At 42.7% G+C, this 22,571-nt stretch overlaps 1 protein-coding gene across 1 annotated transcript in view; it reads left to right on the top strand.

The window, feature by feature from the left end:
- Positions 1-22,571, top strand: part of GABRA3 (gamma-aminobutyric acid type A receptor subunit alpha3) — a 243,619-nt gene that overhangs the window by 205,030 nt on the left and 16,018 nt on the right. The window contains exon 8 of the mRNA XM_040265444.1: positions 17,127-17,279. Within this exon, the coding sequence (XP_040121378.1) occupies positions 17,127-17,279 (153 nt within the window). The remainder of the gene's footprint in view (positions 1-17,126; positions 17,280-22,571) is intronic.

Genomic DNA, 22,571 nt, shown 5'->3' with positions numbered 1-22,571 from the left:
TGTCCATCACCAATTCCCGGAGTCCACCCAAACCCATGTCCATCGAGTCGGTGATGCCATCCAACCATCTATTCCTCTGTCATCCCCTTCTCTTCCTGCCCTCAATCTTTCCCAGCATCAGGGTCTTTTCAAATGAGTCAGCTCTTTGCATCAGGTGGCCAAAGTATTGGAGTTTCAGCTTCAGCATCAGTCCCTCCAATGAACCCCCAGGGCTGATTTCCCTTAGGGTGGACTGGTTGGATCTCCTTGCAATCCAAGGGACTCTCAAGAGTCTTCTCCAACACCACAGTTCAAAAGCATCAATTCTTCTGTGCTCAGCTTTCTTTATAATCCAACTCTCACATCCATACATGGCCACTGGAAAAACCATAGCCTTGACTAGATGGACATTTGTTGGCAAAGTAATGTCTCTGCTTTTCAATATGCTATCTAGGTTGGTCATAACTTTTCTTCCAAGCAGTAAGCGTCTTTTAATTTAAAGGCTGCAGTCACCATCTGTGGTGATTTTGGAGCCCCCCAAAATAAAGTCTGACACTGTTAACACTGTTTCCCCATCTATCTGCCATGAAGTGATGGGACCAGATGCCATGATGATTGTTTTCTGAATGTTGAGCTTTAAGCCAACTTTTTCACTGTCCTCTTTCACTTTCATCAAGAGGCTTTTTAGCTCCTCTTCACTTTCTGCCATATGGGTGGTGTCATCTGCATATCTGAGGTGATTGATATTTCTCCCGGCAATCTTGATTCCAGCTTGTGCTTCCTCCAGCCCAGTGTTTCTCATGATGTACTCTGCATAGAAGTTAAATAAGCAGGGTGACAATATACAGCCTTGATGTACTCCTTTTCCTATTTGGAACCAGTCTGTTGTTCCATGTCCAGTTCTAACTGTTGTTTCCTGACCTGCATACAGGTTTCTCAAGAAACAGGTCATCTATTTCTGCTTTACTGACTTTGCCAAAGCCTTTGACTGTGTGGATCACAATAAACTGTAAAATTCTGAAAGAGATGAGACTACCAGACCACCTGACCTGCCATAGAATTTTGTTCCTATGTAATTACCTGCCTAGGATCAAAACAAAATATTGAGATTGCTATTTCAGAAAGTAGACACATTAAAAAAATTTTAATACATATTGACAAATTGCCATTCTAAAAGGTTAAACAATTCATGTTCTCATTATCAGTGTATGAGCCTGCCAGTTTCCCTTTACTCTTGGCAATGCAGATTTTATGGATTGAATTATGTGTCCCCAAAAGGTATGACCCCCAGCACCTTCGAATATGACGTTATTTGAAAATAAGGTTATTTCAGATACTAGATTATAGTCACAAATTAGTTTTGAAAACATGATATAGAGTACATCAGTGAAGAGGTGATTTAATATGTTAAAATTCATTTGTAAAGTTCAATAATATGTAGGTGTAAGAAGGAATGAGGAAGTTCTATGGGAATATCTACAAGATATATCATTGAGCGAAAAAAGCAAATACAAAACCATAAAAGACTATAGGATATATATTAGTATGTGGGCTTCCCTGGTGGCTCAGAGGTTAAAGCGTCTGCCTCCAATGTGGGAGGGTTCGATCCCCTGGAGAAGGAAATGGTAACCCACTCCAGTATTCTTTCCTGGAGAATCCCATGGACAGAGAAACCTGGTAGGCTACAGCCCACGGGGTCGCAAAGAGTTGGACATGACTGAGCAACTTCACTTTCACTTTACACTGGATTTGCATTGCTTTGCATGGGCTTTCTCTAGGTGTGGCGAGTGGGGGCTGCTCTTTGTTGTGTTATATGGGTTTCTCATCGTGGTGGCTTCTCTTGTTATCATCACAGTCTCTAGGTGTGCAGGCTTCAGTAGTTGTAGCACATGGGCTCAGTAGTTGCAGCCCATAGGCTCAGTAGTTGTGGCTCACAGACTCTAGAGCACTGACTCAGTAGTGGCACATGGCTTAGTTGCTCCATAGCATGTGGAATGTTCCTGGACCAGAGAGAGAAACCATGTCCCCTGATTTGGCAGGCAGGTTCTTATCCACAGTGCCACCACGGAAGTCCAACATGCAGTAATTCTAAGTAGAGGACTCTTCTTTGTTCCAAATTCAAGCATGAATTAAATAAATAACTTAAATTTCTCAAACTCTCTGGCCAGTTCTTCACACCGCTCCCTACTTCAGCCCTGATTCCATTTTCCCTTGTTTGCAACTTTTACATTAATTTTCTAAGAGGAACATTTGAATGTATGATCTTAGTTTTGCATCTTTCCTAGAAATTTGAAGTTTGTTAGAAAAATTTTTATTACTATTACTGTGTATATTATTTATTTAGACATGGAACATAGGTAAGTGAAGATAAATTAGAAAATAAGAGCAGTGCAGCAGGTGTTTTGACCAATTCATAGACACCATTTTGTGGTTGGGGCACCAAAATACCACAATTGCTTAGCCAGAGAGATAGTTAAGCCCTGAGGTCACCATTTTGGCATGGGAGGCCACTGACACCAAAGGGCATGTCCAGTTTGTGGACAGGGGTGCCAAAACTCCACTACTGCATAGCTACAGAGGCAATCAACTGCTGAGGTCACCATTTTGTGGCAGTGTGGCAACAGACACCAGGGGGCATGGCCTTATTTCCTGGCTGGTTGCTACTGAAAGAGGGATCTGCTGGAGTTTCACTGTTGGCAGTGAGCTTCACTGTTGGGTGGAGCCTCTGTGTGTACTAGTCTGTTTGCCAGAGCTAGGGGCTAGCGCTCAGAGGTTGGGTTCTCTCAGAGGCTGCTCTCAAAGGTTGGGTTCCCTTGCAGGTGAGATTAGACTGCTGACTGTACTTTTGACCAGGAGATGTTACTGGCAGGGGTCCTGGTACCACCTCCAAGGTTCGCGCACTGTTGGATGTAAGTTATACTACATCCCCTGTGCAAGCTGACCTAAAATGATCTGATCTTGCAGTTCCCAGAGCCTTCTCCATGACACATGGCAGAAGTGGGCCTCTAGAGAAATGCCCGAGAAAGATAGGTATCTGCCTTGGGTTCTCATTTCCCCACTGGAGAAACCATAGATTCAAAGGTACCCTCTTAGGTGCTGCAACTGAGCTGGCCTGGGGGAGGGAAGAAAGCAAAAACTGATACCACTTCTGTCATCTTTCTAATGTGGCTTTTCTTGCTTTTCATGCCAGGGGTTGGTGGGAGGGAGTGCTGCTTCAGCTTTATTTCTTGGATCTGGGATTTTCACAGATGTGTTCTTTTCCGTGGTTAGCTGCTAAACATATTTTTATGACAGGGTACTAAAGCTGGGACTGTCATATTCCACCACCTTACTGATCTTAAGTCACCCTCTTTGTTTCTTTGGAAGAGAGACAATTTCTCTGGAAGAAATTGAAAGAAAGGATAGAAAATGAGAATATATTTTTAAAAATATATTCAGTTATATAAAATAATGGCTAATTTGGTAAGTTTTTGAAAAGCCCACTTGCTTTCATTTCAGCTCTACCCAATATAACTTATATAAAATCTATAATATGTATTATGTATAAATGTTAAGTATTTTACATGATCAGATGTAGGATTAACAGACAGGAAAGAATTTAGAGGTATGAGACTAACATGCAGAAGGAGGAAATTCCCCAAGCTAGTCAAAGTCCAACTGTTGTTAAAAATAATCTTCAGTGCTTCCCCAGCTGAGAGAAAGAGTGAACAGAGAACAGGGAAAGAAAGCAATAGCAATGTATACAGATAGGAGAGAGGGAGAGAATAAGGAGAGAGTGGGAGGGGGTAGGGAAAAAAGAAATAAAAAGATTGAAAAAGAGACAGAGAGAAAGAAAAGAAACTCCAATGTTATACTGAAGAAATTCTGTAATTTTATATGAAAATTCTTTGCTAAATTAAAAATAAGCATACTTATATTTTTCATGTTCACATAGAGCTAGAATGTGAATACACACACAGTATGGATTGTATATTGACCTTTGGCTGACCAGATGGTTCTTCCTAAGCTTAGGTACAAGGGAGTGGGTGAGGTAGGAAAGTGGGAAATTACTTCATTTGGGAGACATGCTGAAACTAAATGGGGGTGGAGAGACAGAGAGGTGAAAAATAAGAAGCCTAACAAGAAAGGTAGAAATAATCAGATTGAATAGACATTTGGAGACTCTTTGGAGAAATTTGGATTTTACTCTTTGAGAGATTGGAAACTTGGAGAGTCTTAAGCAAAAGAGAGACTGAGTCTGACTTACATTTTAATAGATTCATTTTGGCTGCAAACCCTTGAATACATTTAAGGGGACAAGTACATAAGCAAGGCAAGTTACAAAGCTATTACAGACTCTAAGAAAGAGATGATGGTAGCTTAGTCCAGAATGGTAACAGCAGAAGTGGTGAGAAGTGGTCAAATTATAAATGTTAATATATTTTGAAGAAAGAACTGTCAATGTATCTGAATCTGTGTCTACATTTGTGCATGCACACATAGAAACATGCATGAGGGAGGAAGAGGGAGCAATTGATGATGTTAAAGATTTTGAAGAATTTTGATCCATGCTCCTGAGAGTTACCATTTATTGAGACAGGAAATCTGTTGGAGGAGATATTTTAGAGGGCATAGGAAATGGAGAAAATAAGAGTAAGATTTGGACATGTTAGGTCAAGATACTTATTAGATCCCCAAATGGTGATGTCTAATGGGTAATGAAATATATAGGTGTAGAGCATTATCAGTTCAGTCACTGAGTCATGTCTGACTCTTTGTGACCCCATGGACTGCAGCACACCAGGCTTCCCTGTCCACCACCAACTCCCAGAGCTCGCTCAGACTCATGTCCATTGAGTCAATGATGCCATCCAACCATCTTATCCTCTGTCGTCCCCTTCTCCTCCTGCCTTCAATTTTTCCCAGCATCAGGGTCATTTCCAGTGAGTCAGTTCTTTGCATCAGATGGCCAAAGTATTGGAGTTTCAGCTTCAGCATCCATCCTTCCAGTGAACATTCAGGAATGACTTCCTTTAGGATGGACTGGTTGGATCTCCTTGCAGTCCAAGGGACTCTCAAGAGTTTTCTCCAACACCACAGTTCAAAAGCATCAATTCTTCAGTGCTCAGTTTTCTTTATAGTCCAACTTTCACATCCATACATGACTACTGGAAAAACCATAGCTTTGACTAGACAGACCTTCGTTGGCAAACTAATGTCTTTGCTCTTTAATATGCTGTCTAGGTTGGTCATAACTTTTCTTCCAAGGAGCAAGCCTCTTTTAATTTCATGGCTACAGTCACCATCTGCAGTGATTTTAGAAACCCAAAAAATAAAGTCTGTCTTCCCTCTGTTCAAATTTGGGCTGCTTTTATACAGAAGATGGGGAGGGGCTCACTGTGGCACCAACCCATGGCTCAACAGGCCCACTAATGTTGGCTGGTTGACAGTTGCTCACTAACAGTGGCTTGCTTGGGGGAGGGGCCCACTGCAGTGCTGACCAAGAGCTGAGTGGGGCTGCTGTAGCTTGTACCTGCCCAGCCCATATTACATTTCCCCACTGTCAGTGTCCATTCCACAGTCTTGTAGGAAAAGGGGTGATGATATTTCTGGCTATCTCTCACTGAAAAGGAGAGACGCAGAAGTGATTGTGAAATGAAATTGATCAGCGTCAGGTTGAGAATATTTCTTAAAATTTTTGGTAAGCAATACAATTCTCTTTATCTACAACTATTTGACCTGATGACATTCCTTCTACAATGAGATTTTAATCTCAATACATAAACTTTCTGAAGAGCAACCTTAACCCTTCTAAGGGTTCACAAACCCATTGCTCTCTGGCTTCTCAGGGTTGAGTCATTTTCTAATGACAGTGGGGCTACTTTAAGCAGTGTGATATATCTATGGCTTTACTTCAGCTAACTTGACAGATGAATGCATGGTGAATAATACCATGTGTGGTCCTATCCTCCTTGCAGTCAGCTGGTGCTGTGGCTGCTGTTCTCTCCACATTTTATTTTTAATTTTTATTTTTACTTTATTTTACTTTACAATACTGTATTGGTTTTGCCATACATTGACATGAATCCACCACGAGTGTACATGAGTTCCCAAACATGAACCCCCTCCCACCTCCCACCCCATACCATCTCTCTGGATCATCCCCGTGCACCAGCCCCAAGCATCCTGTATCCTGCATCGAACATAGACTGGCAGTTCGTTTCTTACATGATAGTATACGTGTTTCAATGCCATTCTCCCAAATCATCCCACCCTCTCCCTCTCCCTCTCCCTCAGAGTCCAAAAGTCCGCTCTACACATCTGTGTCTCCACATTTTAAGGAGGATTCTGTCTCCAGGTGGGAAAGGATGTAAGGCTATTTCCATTGGATAGGCAGACCTGCTGGAAGCAAACACATGAACAGTTACAACTGCGAGATCTTTCACAGCATTTATAAATTCTCACACCTGGGCAGACACCTGGTTGGCAAACTAGAAGATTTCAAAATGGCTTAAATTAAGCCTGTTTCTGGGAGGCACTCTGATCAGTGCATGGCAGCTGGCAAGGCCTTGTTGTTGTTCAGTTGCTCACCTGTGTCCCACGGTTTGCTACAGCATGGACTGCAACTCACCAGGCTTTCCTGCCCTCCCGAGTTTGCTCAAACTCATGTCCTTTGAGTCAGTGATGCCATCCAACCATCTCATCCTTTCTCTCTTCCTTCTCCTCCTGCCCTCAATCTTGCCCAGCTTCAGGGTCTTTTCCAAAAATTCAGCTCTTTGCATCAGGTGGCAAAAGTATGGAGCTTCAGCTTCAGCATCAGTCCCTCCAATGAAGTCAGGGTTGATTTCCTTCAGGGTTGATTGGTTTGCTCTCCTTGCTGTCCAAGGGACTCTCAAAAGTCTTCTCCAACACCACAGTTCAAAAGCATCAATTCTTTGGCACTCAGCCTTCTTTATGGTCCAACTCTCACAGCTGTACATGACTGCTGGAAAAACCATAGCTTTGACTCTATGGATCTTTGTCAGTAAAATGATTTCTCTGCTTTTTAATACATTGTCAAGGTTTGCCATAGCTTTTCTTCCAAGGAGCAAGCGTCTTAATTTCATTGCTGCAGTTCACTGTCTGCAGTGATTTTGGAGCCCAAGAAAAGAAAATCTGCTACTGTTTCCACTTTTTCCCCATCTATTTGCCATGAAGTGATGGGATTGAATGTCATGATCTTCATTTTGGGGATGTTGAGTTTTAAGCCAGCTTTTTCACTCTCCTCTTTCACTTTCGTCAAGAGGCTCTTTAGTTCTTCTTTGCTTTCTGGCATAAGGTCCTGTCATCTGCATATCTGAGGTTATTGATGTTTCTCCCGGCAGTCCTGATTCCAGCTTGTGCTTCGTCCAGCCAGCATTTCACATAATGTACTTTGCATATAAGTTAAATAAGCAGGGGGACAATATACAGCCTTGTCATACTCCTTTCCCAATTTTGAACCAGTCTGTTGTTCCATTTCCGGTCCTAACTGTTACTTCCTGACCTGTATACAGGTTTCTCAGGAGGCAGGTAAGGTGGTCTGTAATTCCCATCTCTTAATTTTCCACAGTTTGTTGTATTCCACACAGTCCAGCATAGTCAATGAAGCAGAAGTAAATGTTTTCCTGGAATTCTCTTCCTTTTTGTATGACCCAGGGGATGTTGGCAATTTGATCTCTGGTTCCTCTGTCTTTTCTAAGTCCAGCTTATACATCTGGAAGTTCTCAGTTGTGAACTGAGAACTGTTGAAGTCTAGTTTGAAGGATTTTGAGCATTACTTTGCTAGCGTGTGCTGCTGCTCCTGCTAAGTTGCTTCAGTCATGTCTGACTCTGTGCAACCACATAGACGGCAGCCCACTAGGCTCTTCTGTCCCTGGGATTCTCCAGGCAAGAATACTGAAGTGGGTTGCCATTTCCTTCTCTAAGCTAATATGTGAGATGACTGCAATTGTATGGTAGTTTGAACATTTATTGGCATTGTCTTTTGTTGGGATTGGAATCAAAACTGACCTTTTCTGGTCCTGTGGCCCCTGATGAGTTTTCCAAATTTGCTGACATATTGAGTGTGTCACTTTAACAGCATCATCTTTTAGGATTTTGAATAGCTCAGGTGGAATTCTATCACCTGCACTAGCTTTGCTCATAGTAATGCTTCCTAATACTCATAATAATGCTTCCTAAGGCCCACGTGAGTTTACACTACAGGATATCTGGCTCTAGGTGAGTGACCACACCATCATAATTATCTGGGTCATTAAGATCTTTTTTGTACAGTTCTTTTGTTTATTCTTGCCACCTCTTCTTAATCTCTTCTGCTTCTGTAGATCCTTACCGTTTCTATCCATTATTGTGCCCATCTTTGCATGAAATGTTCCCTTGGTATCTCTAATTTTCTAGAAGAGCTCTGTAGTCTTTCCCATTCTATTGTTTTCCTCTATTTCTTTGCATTATTCACTTAAGAAAGCTTTCTTATTTCTTGTTGCTATTCTCTGGAACTCTGCATTCAGTTGGTTGTATCTTTCCCTTTCTCCTTTGCCTCTTGCTTCTCCTCTTTTCTAAGCTATTTGTAAGGCCTCCTGAGATAACCATTTTGCCTTGAATTTCTTTTTTGGGGGGATGGTGTTGGTCACCTCCTCCTGTACAGGTGAATTGATGTCTTGACATATTTTAGCAATGCTCCTTCTAGATGTATGAATCAGTTTCTCAGTTTCTCATGTTATTTCTGATCCCCAGGATGAATGTAACTTCCAGTCAATTCAGTGTTTTAGACACTTGTTGGGTTATGCTAGAGACAGAAGCAGGCTTGTTACCACTTTGGAGGATATTAAGTGGTCCAAAGCAGGGAATAATTTCCTTAAGGAGGACTATAACTACTTCAGAGGCCTTTTCTGTCTGGGTGCAATAGGCTTCCACCCATCCTTAAATGGTGTCCACACATACCAGCAGGTTCTGAAGTTTCCTACAATTTGAGGCATTTGAATAAAGTCTGTTTGCTAGACCTCAGTGGGGCAAGTTTCTTTGTTCTGGATCCTCATCTGAGGCTGTCTGAAAGAGGTTTTGGGGCTAATTTTAGCACAAATCATACAATTCTGAGTGACTTTCTAGATGGTCCTTTGTAGGTGAGGTTCCATCATATGTTTCCAAATCCACTGTAACTTGGCATCTGTCCCATAATGGGTGCTGTCATGGATGTGCTGCTGCAGCACAGTGTCCAGAAGAGCCACAATTCCTTGTGCATTACATTTCCAATCAGGTGAGTTATGGTCAAGAGTGAAACCCCCTCACTGGCCCTCTCCTCGTCCTTTTCTGAATATGCTGGCTGGTATTTTGACAAGTCAGTCGTGGAAGGGGTGACCTTATCATGGCTTGCTTTCTTTGCAGCTTGGTCAGCTAACCAATTCCCCTTTATTGTATGAGTCTCACCTTTATGGTGGCCTGGGCAGTGCTTTATGGCCTCTTGTGAAGACTTATCGACTGCTTCTAATAGTAACAGAATTTCAGGAGCATGTTTTAGGTCTTTATTATTCTAAGTGAGGAGCCCCCTTTATTTCCAGATTGCCCCTGTAGCATTCACTACAGAAGATGCATAGCAAGAGTCTATGTAATATTTACTTGCTTCTCTTTAGTAAGGAGCAGGGCCCTTGTTAGGGTCTTGATTTCTGCCTTCTGAGCTGTGCTCCCTGGGGGCAGGGCTTCTGTTTCCATAGTTTCTGTGAGGGTTACCACTGCATACCCAGTGCATCACCTACCTTTGTCCACAAAGCTGCTTGTGTTGGTGAACAGTTCCACATCCAGCTTAGCCAAGGGTTGGACCGTTAAGTCCAGTCTGCCGGAGTACACTAGCTCGATGGTGTGTAGGCAGTCATGCTCGGGGATTGGGCAACATCAATCGGCAGCAATATGGCTGACTTTAGGGCTGAAGTGACTTGAATTCTCACATTAGGATTGTTCAGTAGAATGGCTTGGTAATTTCCCATTTTCCCAGAAGTCAGCCAATAACCCCCTTTCTCTTCCAGCAAAGTGAGGACATGATGAGGAATATACACAGTGGTGGGTTGCCCCAGGGTAAAGTTCTCAGCTTCTTGAAGTATGTCACAACTAGCTGCCACAGCTTGAAGGCAAGGAGGCCACCTCTTGACAGTCTGTTCTAGTTGTTTTGAGAAGTAGGCAACCAGTCTGGGGATATTCCCCAGGGTTTGGATTAGCACCCCAAGGCTTATGCCTTTTCTCTCATGTACATACAGTTTGAAAGGTTTCTTTAGATCCAGTAGTCCCAAAGCCAGAGCTGAAACTTTGCTATTATTGTCGCAAAAGCTGTTTGGCACTCTAGTCCAAGTAAGGGACTGAAGATCATGTCCCTTCAGTGCCCTATAAAGGGGATTCCCTATGACCCCATAGTTTGGGATCCGAATCCAACAGAGCCCTGCCATTCCCAGAAAACTTCTATGTTGTCTATAAGTCTTGGGTGTTCTCAAGCATGCAATTGCCTATCAGGTAAGACCTCACTGTCCTTTGGAAATGGCAAAACCTAGATACTTGACTTTGTTGCTTACATATTTGGACCTTTTTCTGGGAAACCTTATATCCACAACTGGCCAAATAGTTCAGGGTTCTGATGGTATTTTGTAGACACTTGTCATAAGTAGGATTTGCTATGAGCAAGTCATCCACATATTGGAGTATGAGTCCTTCATCCAATATTAAGTTTCTAAGGTCCCTTGCCAACATTTCCTCAAACAAGGTAGAAGAATTCTTAAATCCTTGAGGCAGGACTGCACAAAAATACTGTCGGATTATTTGTGTTTCGGGGTCCTGCCATTCAAAAGCAAAAAGCTGCTATGATTCTTCTGCAATAGGAATGCAGAAAAATTCATCCTTCAAGTCCCAAACTGAGAACCAACTGTATTCTCCCAGAATAGTTGTGAGCAGAGTGTATGGATTGGATACCACAGGGTGTAAATCTTGAACTATTTCACTAATAGCTTTCAAGTCTTGGACAAAGTGATACTCTTTGAGTTGGACTTTTTGACTGGGAGGACAGGGGTATTATACGAACCTGCAAGGTTTAATCACTCCTGTTTTCAAAAGCTTTTCAAGAACTGGCTGAATTCCCTCTTGTCTCAGAGAGTATTGTGTTAGGTGTCCCAGCATCACTTCTTAATGTTGCCCATGCATTTTGGGGCCTTCTCTGGGGTGCCATTAGCCCACACTTCTTGTCTTGCCTTTCCATAGACTTTGGAGGTAAAAGCTCAGTCTCCTTTTCTGGGCCATCCGTGACTGCCATCTGCAGGCTTATGGTGTGTTCTAGTGGGACCCTGATGTCAAGCTGTCCTGATAAGTTACTTGAACATTTAATTTACAAAGGAGATCTCAGCCCAAGAGGGATTGGACACTCTGGCATATACAGGAAGTTGTGTTTCAGGGTGCATGCATGCATTCTAAGTTGCTTCGGTCATGTCCAACTCTTTGTGACCCTATGGACTGTAGCCCACCAGGCTCCTCTATGCATGGGATTCTCCATGCAAGAATGCTACAGTGGATTGCCATGCCCTCCTCCAGGGAATCTTTCCAATCCAGGGACTGAACCTGGGTCTCTTATGTCTCCTGCATTGACAGGCAAGTTCTTTGTACTTGCACCAGTTGGGAAGCCCGTATTTCAGGGTAAGGTCCCCTAACTGGCATTCTAGAGGTTGTAAGAAAGAATAATTTTGCACTTCTCCAGAAACACCCATGATCGAGATGGATTGACATGTTTTTTATGCTACTTTGGTGTTTACCACAGAGTATGTTACTCGCAGATCTATCAGAAAGTCAATCACTCCCACTGTCAAAGTTACCTGGGGCTCCTGTGGGGATATTAGAATTGGATGCCTCAGGTCCAAGGGAGCCCCCAGGCCTCTTCATTCTTCATTAGAATGTTCCTCTCTTTCTACCAGAGGAGAGGGACCTGTCTTTCTTTTATTGTTTTCCTTCTTATTCCTTAGCCTAGGGCAATCTGTTTTCAAAAACCCTTCCTCCTTGCAGTAAGTACATTGTTCCTTCCCCAGTGGTGGCTTACCTCTCTCTTCAGGATACTTGCCTTCCAGAAATCTAGTGCTGCTGCCAGGAAAGTGGCATTCCATCTTGATCATCTTAGTTCAGTCTTTGTTCCATGTTATTCAACTCTTTAAAAGCAATATTTACCAATTGATAAGAGTTCATTCCAAATGCACCATCTAACTTTTGTAATTTTCTTCTTACATCTGAAGCATTTTGCCCAATGAAGGCCATATTTACCATTCTCATATTTTTGGACACCTCAGGGTCCAATGTAGCACCTATAAGCTTGAAAAATTGTTTCTATAAACTCTGATGGATCTGTTGCAGGAAGGGGGACCCCTTCCAGGGCCTGAAACTGGGCTCTTGTCTAACACTCAGAAAAGAATTGTCTGAGGAGACACATGCTGACAAAACAAGAGATTTTATTGGGAAGGGCACCCGGGTGGAGAGCAGTAGGGTAAGGGAACCCAGGAGAACTGCTCTGCCAAGTGGCTCGCAGTCTTGGGTTTTATGGTGATGGGATTAGTTTCTGGGTGGTCTTTGGCCAATCATTCTAATTCAGAGTCTTTCCTGGTGGCACACGCATTGCTCAGCCAAGATGGATGCTAGCAAGAAGGATTCTGGGAAGTAGACGGACACCCTGTGTCTCCTTTCGACCTTTCCCGAACTCTTCCGGTTGGTGGTGGCTTATTAGTTCCGTATTCCTTATCAGGATCTCCTGTCATAAAGCAACTCATGCAAATGGTTACTATGGTGGCTGGTCAGGATGGGCGGTTTCAGTCCATGTGCTTCCCCTAACAGATCCTTGTAGGGTTTTTGTGTATCTCGTGAATTTATTTTAAGGTCTTTTGCTTAGGTACTCCCTTTCAAAGAGTCACTAAGATACACTTCCTATAATGCTCTAGGTGCGTCATTTCTCCATTGTTAGGGTCCCAGTTAAGTTCAACAATAGGAAATGCCAGATTTGCTTCCGAAGTTCCATCTGGATCTGCTAGATGAAGCTGCTATGCTTCCTCTCTAGCCTTGTCAGTGAGCATCCTCCTTTCATCCCCAGTAAGCATCAACTTCATACAAGTGTGAATGTCTGCCCAAAAGGGATGGTGAATGGCAAAGATAGAAGTGAAAAGTTCAGTCATATGGAGGGGGTCCTCTCAGTATGTAGGGTTATGTTTTTTTCCAATTAAACAAATCTGAAGTTGAGAATGGCTTGTGCATCCATGGAAACCCAACTCTTTGGCCATCTGCGTTAAGGCCTCCTACAGGATATGTGCACAAAGAAGATTGCCCTGCTCCAGAAGTGGCTCCCAGTCCAAATTGGGTGCCCTGTTAGGTCTTAGATGGTGATAACAAACCAGGCTCCTGTGACCTGGAGGTGAACATAGAAACTTCTAATTGATTCTCATAAGTAGGGGAGACAGGAGACAGTGCATATGTTAGTGCATCCTGCTTGGCCAATGGGGGAGCTGGGTTCGTTGGAGGGGGGTTTAAGTTTTGAAATAGCATGTCCTCACTCTTGCTTTCTCCCTCTCCCTCTCGGAGAACAGGTTTTCCCTTCAGACCACTGTACCATAAGGCAGTAGCCATTTGACTGCTTTTCCTCTTAATGCAATAGCATAAATGCTTCTCCATATAGAATCTCATCATTTTCACCTGCTCTTTCACAAAACAATTCTAATTGCAAGATTGTATAATAATTAAGTGAGCCATTCAAAGGCCATAGCTCTCCTGATCCTAACATATATTGGGACCACACACTATGACAATAGAATATCATCTGTTCCTTAGTCATAAGCTCACAACTATTTTTTGCCCATTTACTTAAGGTACATCCCAAAGGGCTTTTCTTAGGGACAGATAGAGTATTTCCCATATTTATAAGTTCAAGAACAACAAAACACAAAAAGGACAAGCAAATTCCAATGCCAGAGGCATAAATAGGGTCCATCGTGAATGAGGGCAAAACAGGAACAAACAAATGCAAAACAAAAGCAAGTGAACACTAAACAAAACTGAAAGAAATGGCTCAAAACTCAGATAGAGTTCAACAACAATTCGTGTGTGCATGCGTGCTGAGTCACTCAGTTGTGTCCAACTCTTTGCAACCCCATAGACTGTTGCCTACCAGTCTCCTCTGTCCATGGGATTTTCCAGGCAAGAATACTGAAGTGGGTTGCCACTTCCTTCTCCAGGGGATCTTCCTGACCCAGGGATCAAACTCTCATCTCCTACATTGGCAGGCAGATTCTTTACCACTGTTCCACCTGGGAAGCCCTCGAACAACTGCCCTCTCCAAAAGGGTACCATGAACAAATGGGCTTTTCCTTTAAGGAAAAAAACCCAAATTGAGAAGGGAAGATGTTTCCAGTTGTATACACCTGAGCAACTCACCCTACCATATCAAGCCTGTCGGTTCCCAAACATTGATTCCTTGCTCCAAAGGCAAGCTCTGAGGCACCCAGTGCCGCTCTAGGGAATTTTGAAGAGAAGATCCTCAGGACAAATGGTCCTGGCAGCTGCTAGGGCCTTACCCTAAAATTCCCTAAGCAGGGCTGGTTGGTCACAAGTAGCAAGGCTCCTGGGTGGTTTCACCAAAAATTTGTTATTGAGCCTAAAATTGTTCTGTTTGCTGCACAACAGGCCAATCAATTTGGAGACGAGTTGTTGGAGCAAGGAATAATAGAAAAGCTAGCAGACCAAGAAGACGGCAGACTAGCATCTCAAAAAAAACATTTTCCATCAGTCCAAATTTGGGCTTCTTATATATAGAAGAGGGTATGGGGGAGGGACCCACTGTGGTGCATACCAGTGGCTGAGTGGGGCTGCTATAGCTCGTGTCTGCCTTGTCCCTATTACAATCTCTGCCTCTGTCATCACACATTTCCCTTTGTGTGTCTCTTTTTATAAGAGAGCATCAGTCATAGTAGATCAGGTCCCATCCTACTCCAGTATGAACTTATTTTAACTAGCTATATCTGCAGCACACCTCTTTCTAAAGAAAGTCACATTTTGAGGCATTCAGGTTTATGACTTCATATATTTCTAGGAGACATAATTCAACCCATAACCATAACAAGTAGGAAGCCCAGGCAGAAAATACACATTGGGGAGTTATCAAAGTTTAAGTTATTACCCGTGGTGGATTCATGTCAATGTATGGCAAAACCAATACAGAATTGTAAAGTAAAATAAAAAAAATTAAAAAAATAAATAATAAAAATAAATAAAGATACAGACCTGGATAAGAATGCCAAGGGAGTGAGACAAGCTCATTTGTGTGCTCTGTGCCTTCACCCAGGCAGTTGCCAGGCAATGCCTGGCAGAGTAGTGGGCTATGGAAACATGAGGTATGCACACATACATTGCGCCTTCTTGCCTTGGGCAAGTCTGAGTTGTTGCAGATCACCAAGACAGGTAGAGGCAGACTCACTGACAGGTAGACCAGCAGATCAGTGGATATGGTGCTGCTCTTGACCATGAATTGAGGAGACCCTCTGCTGGCATGTAAGGCTAGTTGAAAATGCTTCAGCTAGAACATCATGACCTTGTAATAGAGGTGGTCATGCTCTAGCAGGGTTTATTGGGTCAGATGCATGTAGGCTCCACTGCAGGTGTGGTAGGGACACCTCCAACAGTGAGGGGAGACCAGGAAGCAAGGCCATTTGCCCTCCTGAGGTCAGGGAGAAAATGAAGAAATGGCCCCAGAGGCAGTTTTGCAGCTGCCTGATCTGCCTGATCCTATCAAACCCTCTGCTAGGTGGGACAGTACATACCTAGACAGATGGGCCAGCTGGGGCTACCCTACTAGGATCTAGGATGTGATACCTCCCCCAAATTTTCCCTCCACCTCAGTACAAGTGTCTGGATTTGGGGCCAGAGATGCTAGCCTCTGCTCACTCACACAACAGGCACCTGCTATTGGATGGTGCAGACTCCTCAGTTCAGCTGTCATCCAGGCCCCTACAGTGCCCTTCTAGGATATCACAGGAGCAGGACAGGCACACAGCCATTAGCATGAGACCTTTACCAGGGTGTTTAGAGAGCCTGCTCAGCCAATAGTCAGCTTGCAAGTGTCCTTGTGGCAGAGAATGCAGTGAGAGGCAGATCTTGGCCTTCTTTCCAGGCCCTCCAGGCACTTCAGCCTCAGGCCAGTGGGTGATCTGGGGGCCCCCTGGGGACAGGCAGAGGGCTGTATCCCACAGAGCTCCAGGTCATCACTACAGATACTCATTTTCCAAGCCCAGGCCTCAAAGCAGCTGTAAACCTCTTCCCCTGTCTGCAGCCTAATGGCGGCAGTGTCTTCATAGGTTGCAGTCCATGGAGTTCTCAGATTCCCTTCAGTTTAAATAAGAAGCTTGAGGGCCAGTTCAGTCCTGTGCATTTTGGCTCCCTCGGTGATGATGGCTGGGCAGGGTCTGAAGACTTGGTCCTGAGGGCGCCTCCAGCTGAGATCTGCCTCTTCAGCTGGGCCAGGGCACTGGCAAGAGGATACAGACTGGGGGCTGGATGAACGCTTCTGGGCAGGGTAACCGATCCATGCAGTGACCCCTTCCTTTTAGCCAGGCCTGGAGCTTGAAGGGTGAAAGTTGACCTTGGGACCTTGCCTGTTTTTGTTAGAACAGAGAATAACATTTGTTTTGGTGAAGGTTTACAGGAACATGGTGACCTGACTGTGACTTCACTTCAAGAACGAAGGATCTGACAACAAGAAGTTTGTAACAACAAACCATGGCCATCCCTCACCTTTCCTATAAAAGGGCTTTGCTGAAAGCTTTCTGGGAGTTCAAGGTTTTTAGGGCATAAGCCACTCATCTCCTTGCATAGCCCTGCAATAATCCTTTCTCTGTGCCAAGCTCTGACATGTTAGTATTGTTTGGCCTCACTGTGTGTTGGTCACATGGATTTGTGTTTGGTAATATTTTCACCAAAAAAAACAAAAACCCACCTCTGTACTTCTTCATGATTATTAAAGAGATCTGGTTACATGGACCTGAGAGGTACTAGAATGTCTTATTCTGAGTATAAGGTTAAGGAGCTTTGTGAACTGAATTGGGGCCCACCTTGATCCAACAATGTTTAACTGCAATAATGTCTAAAATTTTACTCTCTAGGAGAATATGTCGTCATGACAACCCACTTCCACCTCAAGCGAAAAATTGGCTACTTTGTGATCCAGACCTACTTGCCATGTATCATGACTGTCATCCTGTCACAAGTGTCTTTCTGGCTCAACAGAGAGTCTGTCCCTGCCCGCACGGTCTTTGGTGAGTGTTGTTTTATGAAGAATAGGGTTGGGGGACATTTGCAAAGTGTTACGATGAATAGTCAGAGTAGGGGTAAGGGTGGCAGAAGAATCATTACTGTAGTGAATGGGAGAAACACCTAAGCCTAGCATTAGTAACTAAGTGATCATACCTTGGTATGTTCAGCAACTGAATTATTAAAAGTGGGAATAAGAAGAGTATTGGAACATTAAGGTTTATCGAAATGCTTCCTATCTCAGTCAGGTTTGCTTCTGGAGCTGGAGAGGGATGGAACTTTCAGTGAAATGGAGAGGAAATTAGTGGGCAGAGCTGGAGAAAGGGAAGGGGAGAAACTAAGCTGAAGACAGAAAAGTAGATTGGGGCTTTTTAATGACCCAGCTTTTTATATGACTTTGCTGCTTCCTCTCTAGCCTTTTTGAAAGTATGAATTGTCTGATATTCAGTAAGAGCTACAAAGTTTGAAGGTTTTTACAAGAATACCTATAATTAGAGAAATATTTTTCACTATGAATTGACTGTTGTCTAGGAAGAGATTTGCATAGCTTTAGCACTTTTCCATGAGAGACTTAAAGCACATAAACTGTTTTCTGTCTGTTTTTCTCATTGTAAGATTTTTTAAGGAGATAAACATTAATTGACTCTTAATCCACTGAATTGTCTCCACATACTTTGATATACTGAATATTCCCAAAGAAGGCCAATATTTCCTACAGAGATCCTGAAGCTATACTGTGTAATTAAAGAATAAATGTTGTTTCAGAAAGAAGCAGCATTTTAGGTCAGGTAGAAGAGCAGGCAGTAGTGGAGAAAGAAAGAGAAATAATCTGTAAAGTAAGAAAAAAATGAGAAACGGTGTGATATCATGGAAATCAAAAGAGGCGAGTGTTCAAGAAGCAGGGAGTAATCAACTGGGGTGAATTCTGTGTGTTTAGGTAAAATGCAGATAAAAAATGTATTTGGGATCATGATATGCTTGGTTGCTAGTGATTTGAAAAGAACAGCTCTAATGAAGTTGGCGGGGGGGGCATAATCTATATAGGAGTAGATTAAATTTGCCCAATTTTTGGAAATGTTGCAAACTAGATACCTTGAAAAAATCTTCCTGTTCAAAATCCTTAAAAAAAAACAGATAAACTATTATTTTTTAATATCTGAGCTCATAAATTAAACACTCAGTGGCCCAAATGGAAGAAGGAACTGAAAACTGGAATGTTAATGATATGAGCTGGTACTGTTGTAGCAGGAAAATGGATCGATGGATGGACTACTTGTCTTGGTAGATAAGAGTTTGGGTTTTAAGGTTACACAAGAAAGGCTTTTAGCTTGAGTGAAATTAAGGGTTAAAACTAGGATTGTGGTAGGCTTAATAATGGTCTCTAGTGATACCCATATTCTAATCTCTGGAACTTGTGAATGTTACATTATATGGCAAAAGGACTTTATAAATTTGTTCTAAGTTAAGAATTTTGAGATGGGGAGATTATCTTGCATTATCTCAAGCAGCTTTAGTTGGGTGGGATAGACATACATTATCAGAGAAGCATACTAGACTTTTAGAAGTACTCAAAGGAAGAGGGCAGGCACAGAAAAGCTTTGTAGAAGAGTCTTGAAAGAGAAGCCCTGGGTGACAGGCCTGGATCATTTAAAATGCCAAACCTCTTTGTCCATCCATGAAGTACACCAGATGCTTGATTGAGGGCCCTACCAGCTCTGACTAGGTAAGAACTCTTCATAAGATGACAGTTTTAATTAAGCCTTAGAGGCTAGAGTTCTAAACATCTCCACTGAGATATGGTACCTAAACACTTGTGTTGCAGTATGGTTCTCTTGATCCAAGCTTTGGCACTGTTAAGAATGTACCGGTGTGGACAATTGCATTTGCTGATAACCATAAATGAGATAATTTGTTTGTTCCATGAATCACTTACTTGGTGTGATCAGAGGGTTACTGAGCCTTAGATCCATTCTTAGAGCTTCAGTTCAGTTCAGTCGCTCCATCGTGTCCAACTCTTTGCGACCCCAGGAATCGCAGCATGCCAGGCCTCCCTGTCCATCACCAACTCCCAGAGTTCACTCAGATTCACGTCCATCGAGTCAGTGATGCTATCCAGCCATCTCATCCTCTGTCGTCCCCTTCTCCTCCTGCCCACAATCCCTCCCAGCATCAGAGTCTTTTCCAATGAGTCAACTCTTCGCATGAGGTGGCCAAAGTACTGGAGTTTCAGCTTGAGCATCATTCCTTCCAAAGAAATCCCAGGGCTGATCTCCTTCAGAATGGACTGGTTGGATCTCCTTGCAGTCCAAGGGACTCTCAAGAGTCTTCTCCAACACCGCAGTTCAAAAGCATCAATTCTTCGGCGCTCAGCCTTCTTCACAGTCCAACTCTTACATCCATACATGACTACTGGAAAAACCATAGCCTTGACTAGACGGACCTTAGTCGGCAAAGTAATGTCTCTGCTTTTGAATATGCTATCTAGGTTGGTCATCACTTTTCTTCCAAGGAGTAAGCATCTTTTAATTTCATGGCTGCAGTCACCATCTACAGTGATTTTGGAGCCTCAAAAAATAAAGTCTGCCACTGTTTATACTGTTTCCCCATCTATTTCCCATGAAGTGATGGGACTGGATGCCATGATCTTACCAGGCTACAAATTCAGATTTTGTTATGAGGTCCTAGCTGTATGGCTTGTTCCTGGCAGGGCTTAAATTGTGTTTTCACTAATTAGCCTTGACAATTCTCGGCTTAGTTTGTGTAAAGGTGCTCCTTTAGGATCTCTTTGTTGAAACTGTATTAAGTTTTTGCCAGTCTGGCTTTTGATTTATATAGTAAATGTATAGGTAAGATACAGAATCAGGATATGAAAGGAGGCTCCAGAGACTGCAGCACATGTGGCTGACTTTCTGGGTAGAGTTAATAGTTAATAGGCCTCATCTGCTTGCTTTTTGATATAACATATCTTACCCCATTAGGACTACGTTCCATACCCTACTTGACCCAGGCTCATAAGGGTCACACTCTCCATCTTCAGAGTATAGTCAGGAATAGGTTCTGACTATTCCTTCTTACTAAATTCTGGATGGATTTGGGTACACAACTGCATCATCAAAATTCTGGAGGAGACTGTAGGGAATATTCATATAGATGGGAAGAATGAAGGCAAGGAGATATTAAAGAAATCGCCCAAGATACAAAACCAGTAAGTAGTAGAACTCAGGACTTCCTACTTCCAGTGTAGGTATTCAGAACTGGGGCATCCCAGGTGGCTCAGTGGTGAAGAATACGCCTGTCAATGCAGGAGACATGGGTTTGATCCCTGGGAAGATCCTCTGTAGAAGGGAATGGCTACCCACTCCAGTATTCTTGCCTGGGAAATCCCATGGACAGAGGCCTCTGGTGGGCTGCAGTCCATGGGTTTGCAAAAGAGTTATACACGACTTCACAACTAAAAAACAATAACATTTAAGACTGGAATACTCTTACTAACAATGACAAAATTAGTGTTATAATGTTATTGTTAAAATGTGACTATAATTCAGTTCAGTTCAGTCACTCAGTCGTGTCTGACTTTTTGCGATCCCATGAACTGCAACACACCAGGCTTCCCTATCCATCACCAACTCCTGGAGCCTACCCACACTCATGTCCGTTGAGTTGGTGATGCCATCCAACCATCTCACCCTCTGTTGTCCCCTTCTCCTCCTGCCCTCAATCTTTCCCGGCATCAAGGTCTTTTCAAATGAGTCAGTTCTTTGCATCAGGTGGCCAAAGTATTGGAGTTTCAGCTTCAGCATCAGTCCTTCCAATGAACATCCAGGACTGATCTCCTTTAGGATGGACTGGTTGGATCTCCTTGCAGTCCAAGGGACTCTCAAGAGTCTTCTCCAGCACCAAAGTTCAAAAGCATCAATTCTTCTGCACTCAGCTTTCCTTATAGTCCAACTCTCACATCCACACATGACTACTGGAAAAACCGTAGCCTTGACTAGATGGACCTTTGTTGGCAAAGTAATGTCTCTGCTTTTCAATATGCTGTCTAGGTCAGTCATAACTTTCCTTCCAAGGAGTAAGCGTCTTTTAATTTCATGGCTGCAATCGCCATCTGCAGTGATTTTGGAGCCCCCCCAAAATAAAGTCAGCCACTGTTTCCACTGTTTCCCCTGTTTCCCCATCTATTTGCCATGAAGTGGTTAACAATATGAGCTCAAAAAAATAAAATAAAATAAAATAAAAAATAAACAATATGAGCTCATATTGTTAACCACAACACTATATAGCTCATATGCATATCTAAACTATGAACAGATTAGAAAAAAATAATATAATTTAAAAATGAGTAAAAGAAAGTCTTAAATTTAGGTTAATGAATACCACCAAGAAAAAGAATCAATTGATTTAAAACCAAGTTCTGGTTTGGCAAAAACTCATAAGAAATAGATGTGAGAATAGTTTTGGTTGTTCATGAATTCAATAGGACCTAGACTGTGATGTAGCTAAAGGACAATTTTTCTACAATATTTTGTTGTGTTATTAGGGGAATAGTGTCCACAATAAATCAAATGAAACTCCAGCTAATATCAGACCATGTCCTGAGTCTTAGCCTAAGTTCCGGTCTGTTGAGAAGGCATCTACCACAGTGGAGAAGGAGGAGAAACAAAAGAAGGAGCTTGTCATGTTCTAGAGATGAACAGACTCACAAGGAACCATGGCCACTGTCTTCAACTTTCTGAAGTCCTGTCCCAGAAAGAAAAATTCAGGGTTTCTTTCTTACGTCTCCAGACAGAACCTCTGAGATCAATCAGTGGATTAGGAGTTAGGAATGCAGGTTTCAGCATAAGGTAGACTTTTCTAATTAGATGGTAACGATAACCCTGTATGCGAGACAGCAAAAGAGGCACAGATGTATAGAACAGTCTTTTGGACTCTGTGGGAGAGGGAGAGGGTGGGATGATTTGGGAGAATGGCATTGAAACATGTATAATATCATATAAGAAATGAATCATCAGTCTAGGTTTGATGCAGGATACAGGATGCTTGGGGCTGGTGCACTGGGATAACCCAGAGAGATGGTACAGGGACGGAGGTGGGAGGCGGGTTCAGGATTGGGAACATGTGTGCACCCGTGGTGGATTCATGTTGATGTGTGGCAAAATTAATACAATATTGTAAAGTAATTAGCCTCCAATTAAAATAAATAAATTTAAATTTAAAAAAGAAAGTTCTATTACATTGAAATAAGTTACCTACAACCTAGTCTTCAATGGAAATGTTTAAGCTGAGGTTAAAAGGCA

Source organism: Oryx dammah, unplaced genomic scaffold, assembly GCF_014754425.2.
Source record: "Oryx dammah isolate SB20612 unplaced genomic scaffold, SCBI_Odam_1.1 HiC_scaffold_23, whole genome shotgun sequence".
Taxonomy (NCBI): Eukaryota; Metazoa; Chordata; class Mammalia; order Artiodactyla; family Bovidae; genus Oryx; species Oryx dammah.
The sequence above is the reverse complement of the archived record's forward strand: the minus strand, read 5'-3'. Positions and strand labels throughout refer to the sequence as shown.